This window comes from Brienomyrus brachyistius, chromosome 13 (genome assembly GCF_023856365.1).
Source record: "Brienomyrus brachyistius isolate T26 chromosome 13, BBRACH_0.4, whole genome shotgun sequence".
Classification (NCBI taxonomy): domain Eukaryota; kingdom Metazoa; phylum Chordata; class Actinopteri; order Osteoglossiformes; family Mormyridae; genus Brienomyrus; species Brienomyrus brachyistius.
In genome coordinates this window covers 24,243,710-24,267,509 of record NC_064545.1, presented here as the reverse complement: position 1 = coordinate 24,267,509, position 23,800 = coordinate 24,243,710, and the positions used below count along the sequence as shown (strand labels likewise).

The 23,800-nt window shown below is 50.3% G+C and overlaps 1 protein-coding gene and 2 long non-coding RNA genes across 3 annotated transcripts; 2 read left to right on the top strand and 1 right to left on the bottom strand.

Moving 5' to 3' along the window:
* Positions 1–5: 5 nt before the first annotated feature.
* Positions 6–17,191, top strand: cfdp1 (craniofacial development protein 1). Its single transcript, XM_048972552.1, has 7 exons — positions 6–171; positions 646–769; positions 1,040–1,268; positions 2,121–2,248; positions 2,864–2,989; positions 9,928–10,086; positions 16,164–17,191. Exons 1-7 carry the CDS (start codon positions 105–107, stop codon positions 16,252–16,254), a joined length of 924 nt encoding a protein of 307 aa, XP_048828509.1. The 5' UTR covers positions 6–104; the 3' UTR covers positions 16,255–17,191.
* On the bottom strand, positions 5,104–5,618 carry LOC125706071 (uncharacterized). The gene is made up of 3 exons (XR_007381892.1): positions 5,563–5,618; positions 5,263–5,442; positions 5,104–5,202 (listed from the first exon to the last, which is right to left on the bottom strand). It is a non-coding gene; the product is annotated as an uncharacterized LOC125706071 (long non-coding RNA).
* LOC125706070 (uncharacterized) lies at positions 5,104–9,919 on the top strand. The gene is made up of 3 exons (XR_007381891.1): positions 5,104–5,130; positions 5,251–5,370; positions 5,551–9,919. It is a non-coding gene; the product is annotated as an uncharacterized LOC125706070 (long non-coding RNA).
* Positions 17,192–23,800: the final 6,609 nt, after the last annotated feature.

The window sequence follows — 23,800 nt, the reverse complement described above, 5'->3', positions numbered from 1 at the left end:
CGTTTTCATTGGTTGGTTGTTGTCGCGGAATTTATACATAATGAATTTCGGCGTCGCGCTTTTGGGTTTTTGTTAATAGTTTATACGTATATTTCACGAAAAATATGAACATTTCAGATTACGATTCCGAAGATTATTCCTCAGGCGAGGACGCAGATTATATACCCTCTGGTAGGTTAAGGGATAATGTAGCTTGACTTGGTTTCGTTTGATGGGAGACGTGTGCGTGGTGGCAATTATGAGAATATTTTCTTGATCCCTGTAAATGTTGAGTGTCCCTTGTACAACTGTGTCCGAGTATGGCTCAAAGCAGTACACTTGTTTTTCTTTGCATATTTTAACGGTAACTCTACTTACGTACAATATATTTGCTATATTAGCGTCGCCCGAATCCTCTAAATATATATTTAACCACGTTTCCTCGTTTCTAAAGTAATGTGTATATAACTGGAGAAAAAACGTCATTGAAGAAGTGGCGTAATCATTTGATTCATATTATGAAATAAAAGTCTCACTTAGTATTATTTTTCGAACTGTGCGTATATATATTTTTTCCACTACAAGGGTGTTAATTTATACCACCACATTTGAAGCCGCCGTCTCATGAACCCAAAGTAAAATCCTTCTTACTGTTCCTTTTTTTAGATGATAGCCTGAGTGAAGATGACATGAACGAATGCGTGAAGGAGGACGGGCTCGATACCCAGCAAGATGAACTGCAATCTAAGGCAGTAAAGAAGAAGAAGAGCAAGAAAGCAGTCGGGGTGAGGTAGGTGACACTTGACAGATGGCACAGCTCTTTAAATTCAAAACAGGCGTGCGTGGGGTTGGGGGTTGGATTTATTCCAAATAACCTGGAAAGTAATTGGTTCAGCCTGGGTTGTGCGCCTGGTGTGCTGTACTCTGCAGAATCTCTAGTGGCACCTATGCTATGAAAGTAATGAATTCTAAAATTTGTTGGCAGTGATGGCGTCCCTCTTGTGGGTCAGTAAGTATGTGCAACGGAATCCATCACTGCTGTTTAAATTAATCCGGACAGGAGAAGAAAGAAAGGGGTGTTAAAACTGGAAGACAACAGCAGTAAAGAGATAAAAGGGGGAGAACAAGGAACACAGGATGAGGAGCAAGGAGAAGACAATCTGACTGTGGGTGGAGAAGATCAGGAGAAGAAGAGAGCTGACGACCTGTGGGCCAGCTTCCTGAGTGACGTCGGGCCCAGGCCCAAAGCTGATGCCGCGGAGCTCCTTCCTTCTGCTACTGACTCAAAGGTACTGAAGGCCTCTGTGGGCCTCTGTGCTTCTGATGTCCCTCAATAGCAGGACGTCACTTTAGAGCAGAGACTATTCTAGGGACTCTGGGGGCTGTAGGCAAAAATAAATAAATAAAAGGAAATGGGGCCCTCTAAGTCACCCTCTCCCATAATATTCATCACCATTATTTTAGTGTGAGGTCTAAATGAATAATATCACCAAAGAGTAATTAATAAATAAAAGCCCTTTATTTTCACTATTGTTAAAAACAATTACACAAATAAAGCAGATTTGTGACTGCAATGAACAATCTGGAGACCCAGGGAGTTGCCTGTCTTGCCGATACACGAGAAGGGTGCACACACAAATATCACAAATTGTATACCTATGTCCATCAGTTTCAAAAGCACCCTTATTTCTGTAACTAAAATACCACTTTATTCCTCTTGTATAACGCAGTATTCGTAATTGAAATAACAGTTTCTGAAGAACAGTGGTAAAAATGTCTCAATGAATAGAACTTAATGGAGTGAAAATCTCTAAAGCAGAAGTCTTTTAGGCTTACCTGGCTGCTGTGTGAAACGTAACACACTTTGGAAATCGTTTGGCCTACTTTTCTAAAAGAAAATTAGGCGATTTTCGGTTAAAATAAAAACAAAGAATTATTTAATCTATATAAAGTTCAACCTTTATACTTTGACAGTTGTTTCTGGTTAATTGTGTATAATTCAACTAATTTGAATATTCATCCCTAGATGGTATTACTGACAAAATGGGTGCGCCCCCCCCCCCCCCCCCCCCCCCCCAGGAAACTGCCCTGGCATTTGCTGATTATGTTTGTAATTCTCTGCTCCTTCATGTCATCCACAGGCCACTTCAAAGAAGCCGACCGAAACTGGTGACACCCCCCCCAGGCTGCAGGGGGGTGAGCAGAAGCCAGGGGAACCTGCTAAGGTCACAATAACAAAGGTTTTCGACTTCGCAGGCGAGGAAGTTCGGTAAATCACTCTGCTGTGCTTGACTATTTTTTTTTCTTTAGGGGGTGCTAGTGGGGGGCTGATTCACACTGAACAAGCTATGAAGCCTCTCATCTGGATTCAGTATCGTACATGCCTTGCAAAATACGCTGAGAATGTAACTTCCTTGAGACCAGTGTTATGTTTGTCATAACGCAGAACAGCCACTAGATGGCAGCATTAGCCCAGGGTTCTTTAGTGGCTGGGCGTACCACCGAGCCGTCAGAAGCAGTCCTGTCCTGCTGAAATATTTAGCGGCATTTATAGGTCATGATTTGTCTTTGTTTGTGCTCTTCTGAGAATAGACATCCCATGTGGTATGATGTAGATGGGTGTCTTGGTTAACAGGGAGCACAGTCAGAGTTTATGACCGTAAGACTGCAGTTTTGACCTCAGGGTGTCTGGGTATCATCACAGCACATCACAGTGATTATCTGCAATACTTTTCTCCAAGTCCCTGAACACCACATGTCCCATTCGTCGGCCGGCGGATGTGCGCACATATGCAATCGGAATCTTTTGCTGATTGGCTGTGAGATGAGAAGGAGAAAAGCCTCTTTCTCGCGCAGTCTGTCATCCGCTCTGGCTCTTCCTCAGGGTCACTAAGGAGGTGGATGCGAGCTCCAAGGAAGCCAAGAGCTTCCTGAAGTCCAAGGAGATGAATATGGAGCCTGAGTCCTGCCCAGACATGCCTCCTGTAACCTCACCTGCCCCTGGACCCAGGTAGACCCCCCCCCCCGCACCACACAGTTGTTAAATGTCCACTGTCTTTCCGTCTGTTTATCTTCCATCTGCTGGAAGCTGTCCCAGGCAGTATAGGGTAGGTCCTGGTCAGGGTTCCAGTGCATTACAGGGTACATTCACACCGTATGACAGTGTTTTGCAGTCCGGTCTTAGAGGGCCCATAGACCTACTAGGGGCTTGGAGGAAGCAGAAATGTAGACTGACAGGGAGCACAGAGAAAGCAAAAACATGAACCAGCTCTGGGTACCTGAGCACCAGATTGGGAAATATGATAAATTCAGACATGCACTTTAACTTAGCTTCATGTATTTGACATACAAGGTCCGCCCATATAGAGCCGAGGTGAGATTTGAACCCCAGGGCCGGAGGTGTGAGTGGCGGAGCTGCCCGTGCACCACCACCCGTTAAATGCTCATTTGTCATAATTGCCTAATCGCAATCGAAAGTGGCTTCCGGCTCCACACACCGGTGGCTGGGTGTGTCTGTCCCCGCCCATCGCTGAAGGACACGCCCACTCTGTCCTGTCACATGGCCAGACTGTGATCTTCTGCAGTGACTCGTACGCATCATAGAGTGGCAGCGGCACTCAAATGCAACGTGACCCTAATCAGCATCTGATAGTGAAAGATGAAGTGTTATGTGAACTATAGGCTGCAGCCCCCCCCCCCCCCCCGCCACAGAAGAACATTCTTTTTTTCCCAGCTCTCTCTTTGGAGATTAGTCTCCTCCGTGACCCCAAGTGCATGCCCCCACCCCCCCTGCAGTGCTTGCGGGCTGTTTTTGAAGGGGACTTGCTGTTCTGTGATGTCTGATCACTGTCACGTTGTGCCTTTTATCTTCTGCGACAAGCTCTTTGTGGTGGAGGAAGTGGGGAATCAAGGCAGAGGGATTACATTTATCTTCCATTCCAGTCAATTAGGTGTCTGTGAGCGTGTGTGAGCGCGTGTGTGTGAGCGTGTGTACGTGTGTGTGTGAGCGTGTGTATGTACGTGTACGTGTGCATGTGCCTGTGTATGTACGTGTGCATGTGCCTGTGTATGTACGTGTGTATGTGCCTGTGTATGTACGTGTGCATGTGCGTGTACGTGTGTATGTGTGTGTGCATGTACTTGTGCGTGTGTATGTGCATGTGTGCGTGTGTATGTACGTGTGCATGTGCGTGTGCATGTGCGTGTGTATGTGCGTGTGTATGTACGTGTGCGTGTGTATGTGCATGTGCGTGTGTATGTACATGTGCGTGTGCATGTGCGTGTGCATGTACGTGTGCGTGTGTATGTCGATTGCTGATGTTCATGTTCTGTTTGGTTAATTCCAGTGTTTCCTCCAGCGCTGTTATTAATGTAATAATGAACCCATTAATATCTGTGGTGCGGTCACAAGTGGTTTAATTTTAGGGTGGGGGGTGTGGGGGCGTCCGCAGACGTCGGGGAGGTGGTCGCCATGACACCCACTCCTCTTTTTCTCCTTTGCGTCTGTTCGTCTCTCCATCATCCCGAGTCGCTCTGACGTGCGTAATGGCGGGTCGGGTCGCCCCCCCCTCAGTCTGCCTGTCATCCCCACGCCTCCTTCTGAGGGCCTGGTGCTCATTTCCTGGGGTGTCAGAACAGGATGCCCCTCCCCCACTGCCTATCCATTCCTGGCTGGTGTTGCGTCTGTCCGCCTATGTGGCTGTTATCAAAGGTAGCGCTTCTTGAATATATCCAGAAAATGCAGCTAATGTATTTGTAAGTGCGGATGTATTTTTGGGATTCTGGGATCTCCATCCTCATGCTGCATCCAGCTCTCCCAACCCACCTGCGCTCCGGCCAGCAAAGCCTCTGGGTCCGGCTGGGATTGGGGCGTCTGATTTAAAAGCCAGGCTGAGGAGCCCCGCGCCGTTCTGGCAGCGCTACTGAATCCTCGTACTTCGTCCCTCTGGGTCTGGAGGGGAGAGACGCACAGCAGCCCCACCAGCTGGAGGTTTGAGGCTGGAGCTGGAAAGGCCTGAGTCAGCATATATCCCAGCCAGCAATGTGACTAGCATCCAGCTCACCACTGCAGGCCAGGAGCCTCTCTTAAAGGCACAGGCGCACCTTATTTTATCCCAGTCCAGTGCTATAGGCTGTGAGCTGCTCTTAAAGGTACAGGCGCACCTTATTTTATCCCAGTCCAGTGCTATAGGCTGTGAGCTGCTCTTAAAGGCACAGGCGCACCTTATTTTATCCCAGTTCAGTGCTATAGGCTGTGACCTACCCTTAAAGGCACAGGCGCACCTTATTTTATCCCAGTTCAGTGCTATAGGCTGTGAGCTGCTCTTAAAGGCACAGGCACACCTTATTTTATCCCAGTTCAGTGCTATAGCCTGTGAGCTGCTCTTAAAGGTACAGGCACACCTTATTTTATCCCAGTCCAGTGCTATAGACTGTGAGCTGCTCTTAAAGGTACAGGCGCACCTTATTTTATCCCATTTCAGTGCTATAGGCTGTGAGCTGCTCTTAAAGGCACAGGCACACCTTATTTTATCCCAGTTCAGTGCTATAGGCTGTGACCTACCCTTAAAGGCACAGGCGCACCTTATTTTATCCCAGTTCAGTGCTATAGGCTGTGAGCTGCTCTTAAAGGCACAGGCGCACCTTATTTTCTCCCAGTTCAGTGCTATAGGCTGTGAGCTGCTCTTAAAGGCACAGGCGCACCTTATTTTCTCCCAGTTCAGTGCTATAGGCTGTGAGCTGCTCTTAAAGGTACAGGCACGCTGCATTTTATCTCTTCAGCGCTACAGACCACAGACTACACGACCACTTGGCCTGCTTCTCTCATGGCTGTGGGGGCTTGGGCAGCCAGCTTGGGGAGGGGCGGTGTCAGCTTCACCATGCCACTCTAAAGCAGGCAGGAGAAAAGCTTCCTTTAAATCCTGCCTGAGCTGTCGCTTCCCTCCCAGCTGTGGAACCTTTCCTGTCTCGCACCTTTCTCTGCCTGGACCTCCGCGGGAGCCGGGCTCCTCCCTGCCCCAGCTCCTCCTGTGCCTGATGAGCTATTGTTTCACTGCGACAGATGTTTCGGCGAACTGCGACGGGAATGCGTTGTCAGCGTCAGTGGCAGCCTCGCTGCCGGAGCGATGCGAATCGCTTCCATGCGTGGCACGATTCCGGGCCTTTTCACCCTAGAGAACGGCACACTGCCCCCTATTGGCCGAAGCCTGTGGGGTGCGGGAAGGGAAATGGGGCGTTTAGGAGTCGGCTCTGCTGAGTGCATGTGTGTGGTTAAGCTGCCAGATGTGCTGCTAAGCAGAGTTCCAGATGTGTCAGAGGTCTTGACCCTTGGGGTAAGGAAGCGAAGCTGTTGGGCTCGGTGGCCCATGTCATGTGACTGCAGGTGATGTCACACAGAGAAGCTGAAGTGCTCTGGGTAATCTGGCTAATCTGGTTCCCTTTTGTCTCTCTCATGCTCACACACACACACACACACACACACACACACACACACACACACACACACAGCTCTGTTTCTTATTTGAAGTGACATCTGTTTAATAACTAGGACATATCAGTTCCAGAAGCTTCTGCTTCTTTCTCCATGTCCTCAAACTGTCCTGGCCCAGAAAGGAGACATGAAGCGGCCAGCTGGGGTGAGGGGGGGGGCTTGCAGTGCCCCCTCCCACCCTAGGAGAGTGAGTCGGTCCCTCGCAGCTTATCATCCTTGTGGCCTGTGCAGGTCCCTACAGAGGTGGTGGGGGGGGCCATCCTGCTTCTGCCCGCGAACCCAGCCTCCCCCTGGGAATCCCGGGCTCCCCTTGACATCACACATGGCTTCAGACCCTCCACCCCCATTTCCCCACAGCGAGGGGGGGTTGCTTGCAGTGACAAGTTTCCCAGAATTAGGATTGCGAGCAGAGAGCCCCGGAACGCCTGTCAGCGATTAACTTGGTGGTATCGTTTACGTTGCTCTGCTGCCCTGCTCACCCCCCATCCCCCAGGACGGCCCTTGTTTTATGGTAGACTGGTGAAGTTCACAGAACCTCCATGGGGAGACCGCCCCCCCCCAGTCCTGCTTGCAGCACAGCTGCTCTTCCCCACCTCCTGTGTCAGGCCCCTTCAGCCTCTCTCGTGCCCTGGTTGCCTTTTCTGCTCTGTGCCCCTGGGCCTTGTGTATGACCGCAGCTTGACCGTGCGTTCCAGGCGGGTGGCACAGTAACTCTGTGTCCGGACAGAACTGTGCCCCGTGTGGATTTTATGGGTTGGTATTTCAATTCTGACTGAAGAAGAACTCGCCCTCCGTAACAGATGGGAAGCCGTCGTACCTGCTGTTATCTCTAGATAACGCTTCTCGTCTGATCTCTCACTCACTCATTCTCTCTCACACTCCTGCATCCATCTTTTCTTTGTCCTGCTGTGACGGGGAATTCTGGTGGGGATTGAAGCGTCCACCTGTTCTGGGTCAAAATTTGCCACTGCAACTGTTACGCAGTGATTAATGCGGGAGTCCCGGGGGTGAGGGGCGTGACTGCGTGTGTCAAAATGCAGCTTTCACCATGGTGTCTGTCCGTAGTCGTGCAAGGCTTCCTGATTCTACATGGATTCCTCTGAGTTTAGGAAGACTTGGACTTAACGACCTTTAATTTTAACTTGGTTGCTTCAAACTGACTGCTGATTTGTCGGTTTACTGTGCCAAGAGGCTCCCCCCCCTCCCAGCTGCAGTTGCCAGGGCGACAGCCAGAGCAGCATGTGTGGGTTACCCATCAGAGGATCCAGAGGAGTCTGGGAATGTTAAGAACTTTGGCTGCGGATCTTCTTCTTCCTGGAGCGACCCTCTGAGGGACCTCGGCGAGATTTATTTATGGGTCGACGGAAAGAGCCCCGCGTGCTGACAGCAGGCCCCCCCCGAGTCCCAGAGCGCGGGCTGGAAGAGTGAGGCTCGCTCGCTCATGATCGTGACGCTCTATTTGCCATTTCACCACGCGTCCTTCGTCTGTCTCCTCTTCCTGTGTGTTCAGCGTAGATTAAGTAGCTTTATTGCCAGTTGTTGCCTGGCTGAAGCAGAAAGGTTAGAAATAAAAAACTAATATAGCAGATAGCCCCTCTTTACCTAGCTTTAGTTGCCCAAGAGAGTTACACAGAAATGTTCTCGGGGCAGAGCGAAAAATGATTGGTTCAGAGAGAACCAATCAGATTGTAGAGGAGGCGGGCCCAACCTCAACTTGCTTGGACTTTAAGTCTTTAATTTTAGCTCAGTTTTTACAAACTGACTGCCGATATATTTGCTTACTATGCCAAGAACCCCCCCAGCTACACTTCTACAGTCTGATTAGTTATCTCTCTGAATCAATCATTTTTCATTCTATCCTCAGAACATTTTTCTGTAAGTAAAACACCCACAAGCATTTTAGTCTGCGCGCCCCCCTGTGAAATCCCTGTCTGTCTTCTCCACCCCCAGCCCCAACTCCCTCCCCAATTCATGCTACGCCTCCCATGCCCGCTGAGTATTTTGACAGTGGTGGGTCCGCCTGAAACACAGTTCTGGTGTCTGGGCTGCCAGTCTGCGACTTCTGGGGACTCACTATGTTCTGATATGTGCCAGGTGTTGTAAACACATTTTGGATGTAGCTGTTGTTCCACCCAAACGCGCTTTGCTCCTGCTTCCTGCTCCAGGTTGTCAGTCTCCCTGATGATTCCCGATCGGGGCTTTAAGCCCTAGAAGCTGGGGGAGGGGCTGGACCTCCTTGAATCAGGTGAAACAGTCTCATTTGACTTGTGGAGTTTCAAGTATCCTGTTAGGTGTGGATCCGGCTTCACGAGAATCCTGCTACCTAACCTCATCTCGGGGGGGTTGTGCTTCAACCCCCCCCCCACTCTGGGGCAGGTGTTCAGCAGCAGGGAAGCGAGGTTCTGTACCTTCACATTGCAGGGCTGATGCCTGAGTGTCTGACACTGAGCCTTGATAATGTATTGATTTGCAGTTGGAGTGTGTGTGCGTGCGTGCGTGTGTGCGTGCGTGCGTGCGTGTGTGCGTGCGTGCGTGCGTGTGTGCGTGCGCGTGCGTGTGTGTGTGTGTGTGATTGAGCCAGGCCTTGCAGCGCCCCACATGCACCTGGATGACTTTAAGTGTCCCTACCCTCTCTTTAAAGCTGAATACTCCTCTCCATTGAGCTGTATGTGATATTCGGGTACCACTTTCTGCAGTGTTGAGGACATGGGTGGGGCCACAGGGGCACAGGTCCCAGCTGAAAGCTGATTGGCCCCCATAGCGCCCATCCCCTGTCACTCATCGATTCAAAACACATCATTGGCTAAAGATAAGGTTGGTCCCTCTGTATGGCCCCTCTTAAACCACATAGAATGGCCATGGGGTGAGGAATTCGCCAGGCACACGGCTTCCCGAAAGCAGGCTGCGATCGCGTATGCGGGGGGGCGTGCGTGCGTGTGGCGCAGGCACGTGCGCATGGGCTTAGACGCACTCAGGCGGCGATGGTGCGTGAAAGAACAATTTAGAAGCCAGAGGTGGCCAGTTATTGAAAAGCCCGCAGTTCTGGGGGGGATAATGTAAGAAATGGGAGTTGAGTGTGACTCGCTTGATAGCGAGTAATTAGTGCTATTATTTTAATTTGCAGACTGTAGCCGTGTGTTTACATTAGGACCACCTTGTAACCTTTCCGGGGGAAAACCCTTCTGGGCATGTCGCCTCCGGTGGAGGGGGGGTTAGTCGCTGTGACGAGACACTGAGCTCCAGAGCTTAACTGTGACGGCGAGCCCCCCCACCCTGGGAAGCAGCGATCATACTGGCAAGTGCTCAGGTTTCGTCTGATTGGTCGGCGGTGAGATACAACAGCTGAACCTGGGCCAGGAAATAGCTGTGGCCGCTGTCTACCCGCAGCGTGGCTGTAAGGCTTGGATGCAGGCTGACCTATTTCTGTGTCCGACCCCCACCCCCCCCCCCCCCACCAGCGTGAAGAGGCCTGCAGGCCTGGGCAACATCCTGAACCGCATCGGTGGGAAGAAGCAGAAGATGAGCACGCTGGAGAAGTCCCGGCTGGACTGGGACGCCTTCAAGGACGAGGAGGGAATCCGGGATGAGCTGACCATCCACAACCGGGGCAAAGACGGGTAAGCGGGGGCCCTCTCCGGGGGGGGCTGGCGGACCTGGGATCTGGGGATACTTCGGCTCCATTTTCTCATGAGGCGTGGCAGTGATTCCCGGTCCCCTCCATTTGCGCTCTCTGCCATGGTTTCTGGCTCAGTCCCGCGATCGTACTAACCAAGGGTTGTTATCTTCTGGGTCTGTGTGTTCTGACTCGGTCGGCCACCTTCCTAGCAGGACTTTGGGTATAAGGTCGCTCGTCACCGCCAGTGCGTTGATGTGTGTCTCACTGACAGGGTAGAGCTTGTGGGGAATCGCATAGACTGCTCTGGCTCCATCTCTACCTGCCTCCTTCCATGCAAGGACTGTTAAGGCCAGGAGGGGGCACCGTCCTCTGAGTCTCCCTTACTTGCTGTTCCATAAACTGAGGTATCTTGTTTGGTTGTCAGTTTTCCTCAGAGCTGATCTAGAGTGACAGGTGAGCGGTATTTATCCACCAGGGGGCTCCAGCAGGGACGTACTGGGATGTTCTGCCGTGTCAGTCACTGGTTTAGTGTTACTCCCTGGATGCACAGCGGTGTGAGAGTGGCACCGGGTGCTGGTGGGTGGGGTCCATGCAGCCCCAGCAGGCAAGAATGTGCAGCTCCGGTTATTGCCGCCGCACTAATAGCTCACTTCCCTCTGCCGCCTCCTCACGGCCGTTTTAGTCGCTAACACAGGTCACCGCATCCGTCTGAAGTGAGAAGGCCGAGGTGCTGCAGGAAGCCCTACTCACCCGAGCCGGGGCTGCGATCGGAGGTGCTGCTGCATGCCCCGGGGAGGGCTGCTGCTGTGTGATAGATGGCTAGAATGTGATGGGGGGGGCACGTCTGTGTGTGTGTGTGTCTTGTGAGCGACACTCGCCTCTCTCTCACACCTACGGAGGTCATGTCAGGAGAGCATTAAACTGACGGGGCGGGGGAGAGGATGTGAGTCGTGTTTTTCGCCCCCATGTTGCATGGTCTGTGTAACTGCGCCCTCACTGTTGGAGCAGCCGGCCGTTGGGGGCGAGCGAGATGCCCCCGCCGCAGCTGTGTGGTGAGTGTGGGTGCGAAGGCCGAAGACAAACGTGCACCACACTCAAAGTGTAGCTACTCGGCCGAAGCACAGAAACTTCTTACTCATCTGTGAACTCAAACTGTCTGTTTTTTAGGCCACTTTCTTACCTAGTAACTTTCTTTTATAAATTTTTAATAGTATTGTATCAAAGTCACCTTAATACGCAGAGAGCCATTTATCAAAGAAAATGGCTGTAAAGGAAAATAAGATTTAAATAAAAGGTCTAAATATATGTGCATTTGATGAAGACCATCCTAGAGCACTGGGCTGTAGCCTGGAAGTGCCAGACAGAATGATCGAGATACAAAGTATTTTATATTTACTATCAAGCGAATGTCATTTGCAGTGAAAGGATTGAATTGCTTCGAGTTGCATCGTTCGCACGCTGCCTGTGCGGCTGTCGGATGTGTCCGCTCACAGACGTCGCCACCCCGCTGTGTGTCTCTGTGAGCATTTTCTCATCCAGGAACCCCCCCCCCCCCCCGCTGAGTGCTGCAGCCCTTTGTGTGTCACTCTGATCAGCAAAGGGCTTCCATTAGCCTCAGTGCATGAGCCCACAATTTCACTTCCTTTGTGAAAAGCGGAGTAGGACTGATGTATGCTGGGAGTTCCTGAGTCCTGCAGAATGCAGAATGTTACTGACAAATGACGGGAAAGTGTCGCATTAAATGTGACCTTATTGGTTACCTGGATTTTTGGGAAATTATGGGATTTTTCTTTTTTAGGTCGGCGGAATGTTGTGTGGTGGTGATTTTTATCCAGATTCATGGCTCAAACAGCTTCAGCTCGTGACCAAGAATGAATTTTATTTATACATTTACTCTTTCAAACTTTGGGATTTAAGGACTCAAAAGGTTTAGTGTCATTTGTACTGTTAAAAGTGCCGAGTACAATGAGATGCTCACTTGATTGATTCCTGCAGGCTGGGCAATTTAACACGACGTAGGACAAAGAGAGAGGGGACATCGGTTAACACTTTGGTTAATGCAACCATAAATATGTTGTACATATAAATATGGAAATAAATAAAGATTGTGTCTGATAGGACCGGATGTAGAAATAAGGCTCTGAGTGGAGTTGCGGGGGTGTTGGGGGCAGGGGGGGGGGTGGAGGTGTGTCTTCTCCGAATCGCCCATTTTAATGGCTGCTTGCCGGAGGGTGGCAGCAGAGCCGAGGGGAGCTGTAACGGCCTGAGTGTTTGGTGGGCGCTTTGCCATCTGGCTGAGTGTCTCGGCTCCTCGGCCTCCCCCAGCCAGCTCCGGTTTATAGGGCCAAACCTGCATCTCTCACCCGTCTCCGGTGGAGCTATGAAGACAAAGCAAACCGGGCCACAGGTCCCCAGGCCAAGCCGCCGTCCGGTTCGGTCCGGGGTCCCGCACGCTGGCATCCTGGAGGATTATCATGTGCCCTGTGGACCGTGATGCCTTTGGGCTCCTAAAGCAAACACGGCTGCCAGTTGGAACGCTGGAGTTTTATAATTAGAGGCTTTTAATTAAGCTTGCAGCTTCTGTCCCCGGCTGGCTGGCAGCTTGGAGAGGCTGGTGAGATGGCCGCGCCTTTCCTGAGGTCCTGCTTCCGTCTTCCTAAGGCCGTCGCAGTGGGCCGTACCCTCTAGATTAGGGCTACTTAACTCCCTGCCCAGTACCGGGGTTTTGCGGACGGGTCAGTTCCTTTCCAAAAATAATCTATATGTTTTCACTTTTTTTATGACCACCCATGTTTGCGCATCTATATGTCTGCATCTGAAGGACATTTAATAGGTTAAACTATTGAAATCGCCAGTCCATCCGCTGGCGCTGCCACTCTGCGTTACCGTTGTGTGTGCTGTGAAGTGGAGAACCCCTAACATCGGTGGGTCGGGTCCGCCTGTGACCCCACACTAGATGCATCATGTGTTCATAACGGCTTGTATCACCTCAACTGCAGGCACCTCAGAAACACTGTGACCACATGCTACAGTCACCCTCCCCCTTCCCTGGGCTTATTTTGACCTTTATTTTTACTAGATGATCTCACAGGTCCCGCTACAATGGATGGGAGGGGGGGGGTTAATTGGCAGAGAAGCCTGGGGGTTCTGAGGTTGCAGAGCGAGAGCATTACGTCACCCAGGGGGGAGCACAGTGAAGCTCAGGACGGAGCTTCAGACGGGGGAGAGGCTGTGCAGTGCGCTCGCTTTACACCCTGGAGTTCAGCTGTCCTTCAGACGGGGGAGAGGCTGTGCAGTGCGCTCGCTTTACATCCTGGAGTTCAGCTGTCCTTCAGACGGGGGAGAGCCTGTGCAGTGTGCTCGCTTAACACCCTGGAGTTCAGCTGTCCTTCAGACGGGGGAGAAGCTGTGCAGTGCGCTCACTTAACACCCTGGAGTTCAGCTGTCCTTCAGACGGGGGAGAGGCTGTGCAGTGCGCTCGCTTTACACCCTGGAGTTCAGCTGTCCTTCAGACGGGGGAGAGCCTGTGCAGTGCGCTCGCTTAACACCCTGGAGTTCAGCTGTCCTTCAGACGGGGGAGAGCCTGTGCAGTGCGCTCGCTTAACACCCTGGAGTTCAGCTGTCCTTCAGACGGGGGAGAGCCTGTGCAGTGCGCTCGCTTAACACCCTGGAGTTCAGCTGTCCTTCAGACGGGGGAGAGGCTGTGCAGTGCGCTCGCTTAACACCCTGGAGTTCAGCTGTCCTTCAGACGGGGGAGAGGCTGTGCAGTGCGCTCGCTTAACACCCTGGAGTTCAGCTGTCCTTCAGACGGGGGAGAGGCTGTGCAGTGCGCTCGCTTAACACCCTGGAGTTCAGCTGTCCTTCAGACGGGGAGAGGCTGTGCAGTGCGCTCGCTTAACACCCTGGAGTTCAGCTGTCCTTCAGACGGGGGAGAGGCTGTGCAGTGCGCTCACTTTACACCCTGGAGTTCAGCTGTCCGTCAGACGGGGAGAGGCTGTGCAGTGCGCTCGCTTAACACCCTGGAGTTCAGCTGTCCGTCAGACGGGGAGAGGCTGTGCAGTGTGCCACTACGGATGCCGGCTCTCAGAGCCTCGCAGTGTAACTACACCCCATATGACCATATCGGCCAGCTCAAAAAAATCACCAGCTCTCTGACACTGGATCTAGATAAAGCACAGAGTAACGAAGACAGTAAAAGGGATGTAATTACCCAGAATGCCATGTGGGGGCGCCTTCTAAGGTTTGGAACCACCACTGGAAGGTTTCCTTCTATGACATCATTGTCTTCCAATGGTGTCTGGCCCATGACCCCCCTCCTCGATTGTGGCACTGCCTTGGAAACAAACAGTGACTCGCACGGAGGCACGGTGATAATCATGCACCTCTGCTTCAGTGTTTTCGTTGTTGTTGATCGATGGTCAATTTATTTTTGTGTTATTATACATTTTGTTTATTATTTCATGCATTGAATTTGGTGACATATAACAAAAATGCAGAATTGCTCTCCTCTGATGCGGATATTCCAGCTGAGACTATAAAGCTCAAATTCATTCCGTTAAATTAAAATGGCCGCCGTGAGCCGGAACTCCCCTTGTGTGTTTCCCATCTTCTTCGGCGGCGTGGTGGGGGGGGGGGGTGGGGGGTTGCTGGAGGGTGGTATATTGCCAGGGGAAGAGGAGTCCAGATTGCCTGGCCACAGGAAACCTTCCTCCCCTGGGTAGTCTGCTGGACCAGGAGCCCAAGTCGCGAGATCAGTGATAAAGCAAAGGGTGGGAAACGATGGTTATGGGCCTGCTTCCTGTGCCTGCTTCCTGTGCCTGCTTCCTGTGCCTGCTCTTCGTAGGATGGATCAATAGGTGGCAGAGTGGTTAAGGACTAAGCTCATAACTGGTTTGAGTCTCTAGTATCCCTGAGCAAGGAACCTAACCAGCTCCAGTGAAATTGCCAGTCCAGTTGATTGAATGGTTAGGTTTGGATTAAAATGTCCCCAAAATAGTCAGAATCCATCACTGCGCTTTTCCAGAACATAAATAAAAGAGCTTTGGATGACGGCTGCCGTCAGCGGTGCCTCACGACGGTCAGGGACTGTGACTTCCCTCAGTTAGCTCGCTCTGCTCTCTTGTGGATTCAGCGCGTGTGTGTGTGTGTGTGTGTGTGTGTGTGTGTGTGTGTGTGTGTGTGTGTGGGTGGGTGGGTGGGTGTGTGTGTGTTGGTGGGTGTGTGTGTGTGTGTGTGTGTGTGTGTGTGTGTGTGTGGTGTGTGTGTGTGTGTGTGTGTGTGGGAACAGAAGCGTAGCCGTACTCAGCCTGAGGAGGAGAGGGCCGAGCATATAGCTTCCATAATGACAGCGGTGTCCGTGCAGCAGATTAACGCCCTGGAAATGCCTTTCGGCCCCCTGTTCCCTCCCAGCCTGTCACCCGTGATGGTGTGTAATGGTATACGTCGGGGATTAACACCTCCCGCGGTTCCCCGAAGGAGGTCAGTCTGCCTGTGGTGTTTGAGACCAGTGGGGGGGCCTGGTGTGCGGCCCCAAGTGCCGGTAGCCGGGGGCTCCGCTGGTCTTTGTCAGCACTCTGATCTTTTAGTTCAGCGTTTCTCAACCCAGTCCTCACTCACTCCACATATTTTCGCCCCCTCCTAGCTCCCAGCACACCTAAACCAGGCATTCTGTGTTCTTGATTGGCTATGAGCAGGGAGGGTGCAAAAATGCAGACTATCTGGGGGTCCCTGAGGACTGGCCTGAGAAGCAGTTTTCGTTTGATCAGCCATGTGTTTGTATATCTCCTGTGCCTTTTTCACGCTATAGTTAACACCATTGTGTAGCATCCATACTCTAAATCTTGTTTGTTGCTAAGTATCCTTAATTGTTGGTACCTTGATGGAACAGGCGTGCGTCAGCTGGACGCTTGCAGAGAGAGACAGACTGGGAAATGCAGTGTTTTCTGTTTTTCTTCAGAAGCATAACAATGACTGTGCAAGTCATTGTTGTACACACACAGGAATGCTGCACCCACAATGCACTATTGCGTAGATAAATCGTTTGCATGCTTTTTAAGCTGCCTTTCTTTGCGTCTCCAGATACCTGGAGAGGAAGAACTTCCTGGAGAGGGTGGACCACCGTCAGTTTGAGCTGGAGAGGAGCGTCCGCCTGAGCAATATGAAGCAATGACAGGAGCTGGCGAGGACTGACTAATGGACACACGGCTGCACAGCACGCAGACACACACACACACACACACACATCCAGCGCAGGCACACAGGAGCACATGCCAAAGCAGCTACTTCCCGGGGTCCCTGTTTCCGCCAGGTTCCTCTCCGTGGGTTACTCTCCACATTCTCGCAGTCCCACACGATGCCCCTTTGCACACAAGCTGTCCCTGACGCAGCTGGCAGTACCGGAGGGTGACACAGTGACCATGTGCTCCTGTTTCTCTTTCTGTAGTTTGAATTTTCTCTTTTAAATGCTTAATGTTTTAATGGTTCTCTAAGCTCCTCCCACATCACCGACTCGGTGATTCAGGTAGTACGTTGTCATGTGTCTTTTTGTTCTTTTGTTAGTTTTTTTTTTCTTTCTTTTGTTGTATTTTATACGTGAAGCCTGAGTAGATTCAGCCTCCTGTTATAAAGGGTGTTTTTGGCTGCAAATCCAGGCTGATAAAGGGAGAAAGCCTCGCACCCTAAACTAAGTGTGCTGTATGTGTGGTTAATTTATGCCAATCTGTTGTGCTAATCAGCATGAGGAGTAAAATGAATCTCTGTGATTTTTACCCCCCAGTCTGGCAGAATTGGAGCAGATAGTGGGGCAGGGGGGTGATGTACCTACAGCATCAGTCCACCTGTCTTCTCTGTCTAATAACAGAGTACAGTGTATTGAAATTACACAAGGCAGCGTAGTGTCAACAGTGAAATTACTTGTTAGTGTGGTGGCAAGTTCTCTGAAACGTACTAGTTACGGGTCTCTGATTTCATGTTAGCAGAAGATTGGCTCCTTCAGTAACATGCCTGTACATTGCGTTGAATGATTAATGCTGCCGTATTTTCACTGAAATTATGGTGGTTGTTACAGTGATATGTGCAAATGTCATAAATGTATAATGCTGAGTAAATGGGCTGTGTGGTTCCATTTGTTGTTACTGGTCCGCTGCGCTTAATCCCAAGTTTCAGAAGATCTGTTGAAGTTTCCTGTGATTCATGGCAAGTTTCGGCCTAGTTTTGTACATCAACCCACTGGGCTGTAGCTGTTTACCAGTGTTTGCCTGGCTATTTGGCAGCAGCTGGGACCTGTTTACCTACGATCTAAAGCTGCCGGCGTTTGCCCACATGTCCCATCATGCCACCTGCTTGTCCCTCTACCAGAACATTCCCAATATTAAATGTATATGGTTACATGGTTAAGCCTGGAAACAGAGACAGGATCAGACTGGATATTATTCATAATTCCAAGGCTTTGGTCCCCAATTCTCCATTTTACCTCATTTCTTAATAGTGTATCTCAGTTATGCCAGTCTCAGTTTTCAAGGACATGAACCCGAACTGAATACTGCAAGTTTAAATCCCCTGGGGGGGGGGAGGGGCTCCTCTTTTACCTTGAACAGCATGTTTAACTTCAATTCCTTAAACAAAATGTGTCCTTCTGTATAAATGGGGTAAAAGCCACTTTACAGCAAAGGATTAATTAAGCATAAATCTGCATGAACACAGATTTAACTGCGGTGCATTGTACTAAAGCTCCTTTTAATTCATTTTCTGTGGTTGGGGGGGTCAGTCTTCTGAATCTGGAATGGAAGGTGACTATACACCCTGTTACTGTAGGTGTGAGGTGTAGTTGGGTGGCTGTAACACCACCCGCACCCATGCGCCGGCCAGGCCGGGCTCCGCCAGCTCGAAGTGGAGATGCTCTCACCTCCCATGCAGTCTGGCGGCACAGTCTTCACTCCGGCGACTCTCCATTCAGTCCTGGTCACCTCTATAACACCCTCTATCGCCCAGCTGAGGCCCTTCTGCTCCTCGCCTGCGTTCACGTTCAGGGACCAGCAGCCTGAAGCTCTGGAAGCTGCTGTCACCTACATACTCGCACCAAGGATCACGATGCTGCAGATGTCCGCTTCCTCCCTTCTGTCTTGTTTTTTCCTGTTTCTTCTCTCCGATGATACTGTCACCCTGAGGACCCCCCCCCCCCCCCAGTGATGTCTGCACTCTGCTTTTCACGGGGCCCTTCATTCGCTCCCTCGTTCTCCTGCTGCTGCTGTCTGCACCCCTTCATTGTTTGTCTGTTAAATCAATAACTGGCTTACGGCTTTACTTTATTAAAGGAGAAACGCAGGAGCCAAAGTGAGAGAGAACGCTCCCTTTAACGTTTCTGTGGTGACCGTGTCCTGCGTTTTTTTGGAAAGGGGAAAAAAAAAAGAGATTAAAAGGAAGCAGAGCATGTCTTGAAGAAAGGAAGTACTGGAACTCGATTCTCATCGATCAAATCAGGCTACTCTGTGAAGTCCATCGTCACACACATGGGAAATGGGCCTGTGTGTGTGTGTGTGTGTGTTTTTCTGCAATCTGGAGGGGAAACAGCCTTTGAAGGAAGCTGGAAAACAAAATCTATTGTTTCCACAGTAAGATGTTTTTCTTCTTCTGCCCAGACCAAAGGGCTGGGGTGACTTTGGTGGGGGCCAGAATTCTTCAGGCAGAGAGCAGTGACAGTGAGTGACCCATCACACGCCGTACCTCCATACTCGAGGCTGTTTCGGAGCACACTCGCACTCCCGTCGGCCCGAGGGTGATTTATGGAGGGTGAAGAGCAGATGCTTTCATTTCAGTCTGTCCAACGCAGTCATATGAACCAAAGTGACAACTCAAAGTGTCTCAGACTTGCTTAACCTCCCGCTGTTAGAGTGATGTGCTCTGCTGTGCACATTCCCCCGACTGCCTGACACTGCTTAAGTACTCATCAGTCTTAGAGCATCAGCACTGTCTGCACCCCCCTCCCCCCCATGTTTGTGTTAACACTGCAAGTCCTTATTAAGTTCTCTGCTAGGCAAGTGCCGCACTCAATGCCTTGATTACGGAAGTCTCTCCACTTTGCCAGTGGGTTTTAGGGTGTGCTGTAAGCATGCATGCTATATGCAGAATCCCTGTCCATCACAGGTTACCTGTTGGGGAGTGTGCAGCTCTTTGGGTTAGCCATCTGTTACTGTTTCCGGAAGGTTATGGGTTTGAATCCTGTAGCCCAAAGATTACATGTATCATCATTTGGCTCTTGCGCAAGGTCCTTAACTCCAATTGATGAATTAACGACACTTCAAGTGTTTGCCCTTCAAGTGTTTGGTGTCAAAAATTAAGAGGAAGTACTGCAATTCGCATTTGAGGTTGTAGGATTTTGGATGTGAGTGGCAGAGTAAAGAGCTAAACATGGGAAATACTGCGATATAAAGTGTGGGAAAGTCATTTACTTGAGCTAAGATGACATCTGATAAGCTTTCATGCGCGCAGGTTAGCCTGAAGCTACATGTATCGCTGTCAAATTAATAGTGGTTGGCACCCGAGTTTGTGCCTGCTTTTCCATGCCAAAGAATTCACCGACTTGCTTCATTGCAATTTGCATAATCCAGCAGATGGTTACCCTTTAAACACCGAGCCCGCGGTTAACTCGGTTACTTAACATAGTAACCGATACGAAGAAGTAATGAGCATCTCCTCCTTTAGCTGCTCCTCGTGTTCCCTGACTTTGTAACAACCCAATGCAGCTGTGATTGCTGGGAACTGTTAGCTGATGTTTCGTACCTAGGTGTAGCTTATTAGGATTAAATGTAAGTGATACAGTAGCCGAACAGCGCCTCGGGACCCTCGGATCGGAGACCCGATTTCGGCCGGTCGGCGTGCTCTCCGCCGACATTAACGCGCGTTCCCTTTAATCCCTGGCTCCGCTGTCTTTTCCCAGCGCCTGCGCTTCCCTTTGGATGGCCATCCCTTTAAAGCCAACTTGCTGATACCAGCGCGAGCGCGAGCGCTACCCTACGCTTAGTTCTGCAGCTGCGTGACATTTACAGCCGCAAGTCTGTGAAGGTTTTTCGGATGCAGTTTACATAAAGGATTCTGCTCGCTTTGTTTCGGGGGAGAGATTTTAAAAAAGTATTTAACAGCCGAATAAGGTGGCATTTACAAGAAGGAAGAAGTAAGGGGTACCAGTAAATGCCACCTTCGCGTGCTGGACTCACTGGGCTTCGTTTTATAGACTGATTCAAGGCGCTTTAAAATATTCCAAGTCATTATAGTTATACGAGAAAATATTTTTTCTCCTGTTTGGATACAGATTTCAAATCATGGAGTAGAAACAGGGGAACTGCGTGCTTGAGAAGAGAATAGCGGTTTTCAGTCGAAAAACGTGAAGCCTTCTGCTCCCATTAATCATAACGCAGAGCGGAAAAAAATCACAGCGCAAGATGTCTGTCCCGGTGAGTAGGCTCTAAATTCACCTTCTAATTGTAGCACGTTTATTAATAAGGGCCATTGCATACTGCGTGTCGGGACGTACAGATGTGGGGGTTCAGCCGAGCGTCTGCGCTGGAGAGACTGATTTGGCATGTTAAAAAGCTCCCGAGTGTGTTGCGGTGAAGTGTGTGCCTGCCTTCTGCCGTCATGCCGTGGGGATACTCCGGTGTCCTTCTCGCTGTGCTTCTGACTTGTCCTGGACAGTTTAACACCCTGCCCTGGGTCCGGCGGAAAGCGGGGCACAACTCCGTCTGCGTGCAGATGCTGCCTGGCAAGCTGTCAAAATGACGCTGGGTGTCGACAGCACGGGCTGCGTCTGTTTGTATTGGAGAAGGAGCGATTCACGCTGCGGTTCTTTGCGTTACGTGGTCCACGCAAAATATCCTGACCCGTATTTTGAGAGAATATTTCTTTCTGGCTGCCTTGCACGACATGGTGGTTTAATGCTTCCTCGCAAATCGGATCTAGGGTTTTGTGGTCGTTTTGTGGAGATCCATAGGTTTACCAAGAGATCTGATTAATAGGACATGACCACCAGCACAGTTTACGGTCGAATTCCAATCTTAAGTTACTAAACAGTTCATTTTAACACGAATCTTAAAATGTCTTTTTAAATGGTAATTATGTGGCTTATGCAAGGGTTAAAATGTTATGTAATATATCAATAGCTGACGATTGCTTAATACTTAATGTGATAATTATGATGGGGCGGTAGAACCTTTAATTACACAGCTCATTAAAATAAAAAAAGTCTTTAAATAACATCACGAACTTAAAACGTATTTTCTATCCTTCTTCTTCGGAGTCCGTAATACCTGGTTTGCTGTATGGTTTCTTTTCCTGGGACAGGTGTGCAGGTGGGATGAGCTCACAGTACCGCGTGGATCGACCCCCTTTCCCGTTTTTGGTGTGAGGTGTTACTCGTTATTTTCAGATGTTGGAAATGGTTGCGTGGCCGCTAAACGAGCAAATGGGGACAGAAAGATGACGCTCCGGTCCGGCCACGTAAGCTATTACAACACGGATCGGGTAAAAGGGGGGTGTCTGATTTCAGGTCATCGGAGCCCTAGCTGCTACACAAATAGCAATCGAGTGGTTTTGTGTAAGGAACTGGGCTACGCGCTATTTCTTACTATTATGTCCGCCGTAGATTTTCTGAACTTCAGTCAATGTCGACGGGATAAAGGATCCTTACGAATATCTAAATTCAGCGTGGTGTCTATTTAACATCCGACGTGTCTTGAATGTATCATCACCAAACTTTAATTTATGAATTGCTTCTTGGGCAGAAATGTGCGGTAAACCAGCGTGGTTCTCTGCTAGCGTGGCTGTTTCTTTTGAGCTGCGGATCGCAGGATAACGAAGCGTAAATCATGCTGAGGAGACACTTTCATGCTGTGCGATTAGATGGCATTTAGACCGTGGGGTAGTTCGGTCGGGGATGGTGCTGTCTTCCTCTGATGTTTGGCTGAGTGCAACAGGTATGGAGCAGGCTAGCCAGCTGTCCAACTGGCCCCATGGTGCCACAGGGTCATGAGTGTAAATTATGGGTGTGGGGTTGTAATCCCCCCCCCCATAATCATGTTTCCCCCTAAATGGGTGGAAACCTCGACGCCCCCCAGTGTTCAAACCAAAGTTATGCCCTTGCACAGGGTTACCTACTATACTGCCACAGGCTTTCATGAACAGCACTTTATTCTTGCCTGTGCTGCATGATTAAACTGGGGCATCCCTGGTCACATGTGTAGTAGATGGGTGGGGGCTGTGTGGAGGGAGATTCTGATTCGTCTCTGGTTTGGTACCAGCCATGGGCTGAGGGGAAAAGATGGCCCTCCTCGCAGAGCAAGCTTGATGACCGCAGCCCTTGAGTACTAAGGAGATCACCTCTCCCGCAGGTATCTGCCGACACGAATGAGTACTAGTCACAACATCAGCGTGAAAATATGGAGCCTAGAAGATGATACGCAAAGGTGGAATCTTTGCTTGTGGGGGTGGGTGGGGTTCAGGGCGCATGATTCCGCCACCGTGGGGCTAAGTGTGAGGACACTGCAGCATGACCTTGTGACCGCTGGCCCCCCCCCGGTGTATCCGGACACTACATCCAGGCCTTGGAGCTCTGGGAGAGCAGAACAGCAGAGGGTACAGCCTGCTGTCTTTCATCACTATACTACTGGGATGGCCCCTGTTTCCGGGACCCAGAGACACTGAGCTGCTCTGGCACCAGAGGGGATGAATCATTGTGTCTCAGCACTGGACCGAGGCATTCTGGGAATAAAATTCACCTCTGAGGAGATGAGAACAAAGGCGATCTGGAGCGGAGCCTCCTGCTTGAGTTGTTGTGGTGTATACTGTACGCCTGCACTAATATGGTACTTGTGTGTGCTGCGGAAGAAGGCGTGTGTCTGCTGACAGTGCGGTGACCTGCTCCAGAGGAGTGCTGGTGATGCCGTTACTCCCAGATTAAAGCACCAGCTGCAGCTAGACCTGGCCGCTGACTCCAGTGGTCCAGTGTTTCTGCAGAAGTGTTCGGTTCCCGCACTGGGCAGCTGCAGGAGCCGGAGCTGGTCACTGGCAGAGAGCTCTAATATGGATCTTGCATGGGGCTGACGTTTGGTAGTTGTCCCTGATGATGTCCCACATAGGTATTCATAATTGTTGCTGAGGCAGGTCTTTTGTATCTCAATATCCCCACTCAAGGCTGTTTGTATAGGTTGCCACAGTAACTATATGTCATCATCCTCGCTCCCGTAAACATGTCAGTCGCTGATGATTGCCCATTTCCTGACTCAGGCGAGACACTCCCTTGCACACACAAACACACAACATTTAGCCTCTTCATTTTTTTGTGCTTAATGAGCGCAACTTCCTTAATTGAGCTACGGCTAAGTAGCGAAATCTAAATCGATGCTATTTAAGTTAAATGATGAAGACACGCGGTTGTTATTGTGATACATAATCATAATCTTAGACTGAAATGTTTGATGTGAAGATTTGTGAACGCAGAGAGTCGCCTGACTCGTGTTGTCTGCCTGTCCTCTCAGCCTGCTAACATGCGTCGACATACAGTAGCAGAATAATGAAACCGCCGGACTTCCATCAAGGGGAATGTCCGATAATTATCTTTCTTTTCTCCCTCCCTCATGGCTTCTGAGCCTGCTTGCCTGTCAGTCTGCTTGATGCCTTCCCCATTGTAGCAATCTTCTCTGGTGCCTTTTCTGTCTCTCTGTCTG